Raw genomic sequence first — 3,925 nt, 5'->3', positions numbered from 1 at the left:
GGGGATGGACGGTATTTATAGATGGGCGTGCGTGACTAATATTTTAAAGCTTCTGATTGGTCTGCCTACAAGTCAGTGAATGTGTAATGTAGCCAATAAGGTCACTCTATGGGTTGAAGACTCACAATCAGAGCCTTGTTCTTCCCTTGTGAAATTAGCATAGAGCAGCGCATAAAGCCCGCCTGCAGTGATTCAGCTTTATGTTCTCTGAGTTTCTCTGACTGAAGCATCATGCCTGAACCGGCGAAGTCCGCACCCAAGAAGGGCTCGAAGAAGGCCGTCACTAAAACCGCCGGCAAGGGCGGAAAGAAGCGCAGAAAGTCCAGGAAGGAGAGCTACGCGATCTACGTGTACAAAGTCCTGAAGCAGGTTCATCCCGACACCGGGATCTCCTCCAAGGCGATGGGAATCATGAACTCTTTCGTCAACGACATCTTCGAGCGCATCGCCGGTGAAGCGTCTCGTCTCGCTCACTACAACAAGCGCTCCACCATCACATCTCGAGAGATCCAGACCGCCGTGCGTCTGCTGCTGCCCGGAGAGCTGGCCAAACACGCCGTGTCTGAGGGCACAAAGGCGGTGACCAAATACACCAGCTCCAAGTAGAGGAGTCGCTCAACACACACACACACACACACACACACACACACAAAGGCTCTTTTAAGAGCCACACATATTATCTGTGAAAAGAGCTTTGATCATACACTGGTTTCTCATACCAAAGCAAAAGTTATTATCCGTCCTTGTTTATGCTGTTAAGCGGCAGTGGCTCAGTGGTTCATGTAGGTTGTCTACAAACCGAAAGGTTGGTGGTTCAATCCCCGGTTCCACCTGACCAAGTGTCGAGGTGTCCATGAGCAAGACACCTAACCCCAGCTGCTCCCGACGAGCTGGATGGCGTCTTGCATGGCTGACACCGCCGTCGGTGTGAGTGAGTGAATGTGAGGCTATGTAAAGCGCTTTGGTGGCCATAGGTCTGTGAAAGCGCTATATAAATGCAGTCCATTTACCATTTAAGCATCAGGTTTAGCAGATGAACAAGTTACAAACCTTTATTTAAGATGAAATGTATTCACTCTAACATCTTATTGGCTTTGATCTTCAGCTAATGTAATTAAGTTCAAAACATTTAGCTTTGGAAGGTTTTTTTTCTTCTTTTTTTGCATAATCTACTGTTTTACAGTAGCAGAAACTCTTCTGAGAAATACTCTCAACACTATTGTTGATCCTGTAGAGGAAGATGATGATGATGAAGATGTGCAACTTGTGCTCCAGTAGTCCTGGGATTTACACACATGATCATGTCAACGTTCACATCTTCCTCCACCAAACACACACCACAGATCAATTTCCACTGTGAGTAACATTTATTATGAGCTTCATAATGAAACCATTGACACTATTCTTTCTTTTTTTTTTTCTTTGTTGTCTACTCTTTTTAATTAAATTGCTTGTATCGTGTGTAAGACTATGTACAGTTGTACAGTATGTTTCTATTTATTCCTGTAGCCTCTTGGCCAGGGCATGTTTGTAAATGAGAAGTGGTTCTCAAACAGTTTACCTGGATAAATAAAGGGTAAAAAAAACAACAATTGAATTACTATATAATTTTACCCAAAGCGTCTCTTTTAGTCTCTTAGTCAAGCCAAAAAAAAATATTTACCAAAGTAATTTGATTATAGTCTTGATCAGAGGCAAGTATTGCTGGTTCAACTCTTTCTGAGAGTTTGAGTCTGTTATAAACTGCAGTCAAATACATTTATTTTCTTTGTCCCCGAGTGTCTTTAAAGGGAAACTGTCAACAAAGAATTTGAATGATGAAATCCTTTCCTGATAGAGGGAAAGGGAGAGGGAGAGGGAGAGGGAGAGGGAGAGAGAGGGAGAGGGGGAGAGAGAGAGGGAGAGGGAGAGAGGGAGGGAGGGAGGGAGAGAGGGAGGGAGGGAGGGAGAGAGAGAGAGAGAGAGAGGGAGATCAGACAGAAGTGTTACTGTACCTCTCGCTCTGTAACATTTGTAAAGCAGCACGACTGTCGCTAGCAGATACGGAGAAGCGGCCAGAAGAGAACTGAGGATTTTGAGGACAGAAATCTGACCTGAACGTGACACTGGAAAACAGAAACACAAGAACATTATTGAGCAGCATTACAGAGCTCTGAAGGGCTTTCAGAGAGTTTCTCCAGGAACCCAAAGTTTGTGAGTGAATATAAAAGCTTTGAAATATCTTTCCTCCCGTCTCATATTATTCCACCACCATTTCCCTCTTACAGCTCTGTGTTAAAGCAAGAGTTCATTCAAATATATATATTCTGCCACATTTACTGACCTTCATGTTGTTCAAACCTGTTTGAATTTCTTTCTTGTGTGGAAAATAAAAGATATTTTGAAGGAACTTTTAATTACATTGTATAGAAAAAAAAACAACTTCCAAATATCTTCTTATATGATCCACAGAATAAAGAAAGTCACACATGTTTGGAACGACATGAGGATGAGTAAATGATGACATCATACAATATTAATATAAGTTATTCATTTTAATGTTTAAGAGGTACGTACAATTTATTTTTCCTCTTGAGACCAAAACTGTATGTTTGACACTGAACATATATGAGCACAATCAGATTCATTCCTGCTTTCAAATGAAAAACTGAACTTATGAAAAGTCAGATTTTAACAGGAAAGTCTCTCACAGTCTCTTGATTTCATTGAATTGAGTGATGTTTTTATAAGGTGTTGATTTCACTATATTTCAGCATATTTTGCATGTGATTTTATAGTTCAACTTCACAGTTCTGTCATGAACTCTCTGAGTGTTTGGCATGGTAATGGATATGACAGTGTTGATGTGTTCGGTCTTGAAGGAATAGATCTGCAAAAAACACATGAATTAGCCATAGCAGATCTATACAGGTGGAGCTGGGGAAGGTGGAGGGTTTCTGAAAGCACACAAGCTCATTGGCTGCTGATACAGCATGAACCAATCAGCTGTGCCCTATAGAGAATGATGTGATTGCAGACTGAGTTAAAGACCGGTCCGCCAGCGCCATCTAGAGTTTCATGACAGAACTTTGTATTTGTCAATACCTGATTGTGTCCAGCAGAAATAAGAGACAGAGACTCATATGAATAGTGTGGCGTATAGGGCTGGGACGGTTACCGCATTACCGCGGTCACGTGACGCTTACCGCGGGTCTGAGCTCGTCACCGTCATCACCGCAAAAAAAATAAAAAAATAAAAAAATAAATAAACACTGGCCTTCACATGTGTTCACGTTGTGTCTAATGACATGGATTCATTGATTCTAATGACTTGGATTGTGTCTAATAACATTGTGTATTGCATGGATTCAAGGTTTTCTAAACAAAACTTATCAATAGATGGAGCAAATCCGACCTTTCGCAAGTACGCAAGTTGTTCCATGACACATAATAACATTCCATTCGTAGACTTGACTATAACCCCTTATTTACACTCTGTGGCGTGTTACGGCTGCGACGCGGCTACCGGAGCTGATCGCGCCCACTCTAGTCAATGCTTGTGTGTTTACAACAGCCACGACGCGTTTCAGAAGCGTCTCTCCGCGCCGCTTCGATAAAGATAGGCGCCTAGTCTATTTTCGACGGACGCCGTGTCCAAGCCGCACCATAAATAAAAAAAAAAGTAAAAGGACCTCAGCTTTTAATTGCACGTGCTTATTTAACACAATTCTCTCACGTGAAGACCGCATTTGTCAACCCTTGCGAGTCGCGGCAAGTGCACACTCACAGCACCAGAGAGGAATCTTGACGGCACTTGCTGCAAGAAAATGGATAAGTAGACTACATAATCAAATTCACAAATATTACACCATTTAAACATTATTAAAAATACATAGGCTACTGAGTTACTAAAACAATATTTGTCAAAGAATACACTTGTATGTTC

The 3,925-nt window shown here is 41.9% G+C and overlaps 1 protein-coding gene across 1 annotated transcript; it reads left to right on the top strand.

Annotated features, from left to right (window-relative positions):
* Positions 1-231: 231 nt before the first annotated feature.
* LOC308687022 (histone H2B-like) lies at positions 232-606 on the top strand (the record flags this gene model as incomplete). Its single annotated transcript, XM_081359209.1, has 1 exon — positions 232-606. One exon carries the CDS (start codon positions 232-234, stop codon positions 604-606), a length of 375 nt encoding a protein of 124 aa, XP_081215335.1.
* Between the last annotated feature and the right edge of the window lie 3,319 nt (positions 607-3,925).

This window comes from Scardinius erythrophthalmus (genome assembly GCF_964197995.2).
Source record: "Scardinius erythrophthalmus genome assembly, chromosome: 2".
In the NCBI taxonomy this organism is placed as follows: Eukaryota; Metazoa; Chordata; class Actinopteri; order Cypriniformes; family Leuciscidae; genus Scardinius; species Scardinius erythrophthalmus.
The sequence above is the reverse complement of the archived record's forward strand: the minus strand, read 5'-3'. Positions and strand labels throughout refer to the sequence as shown.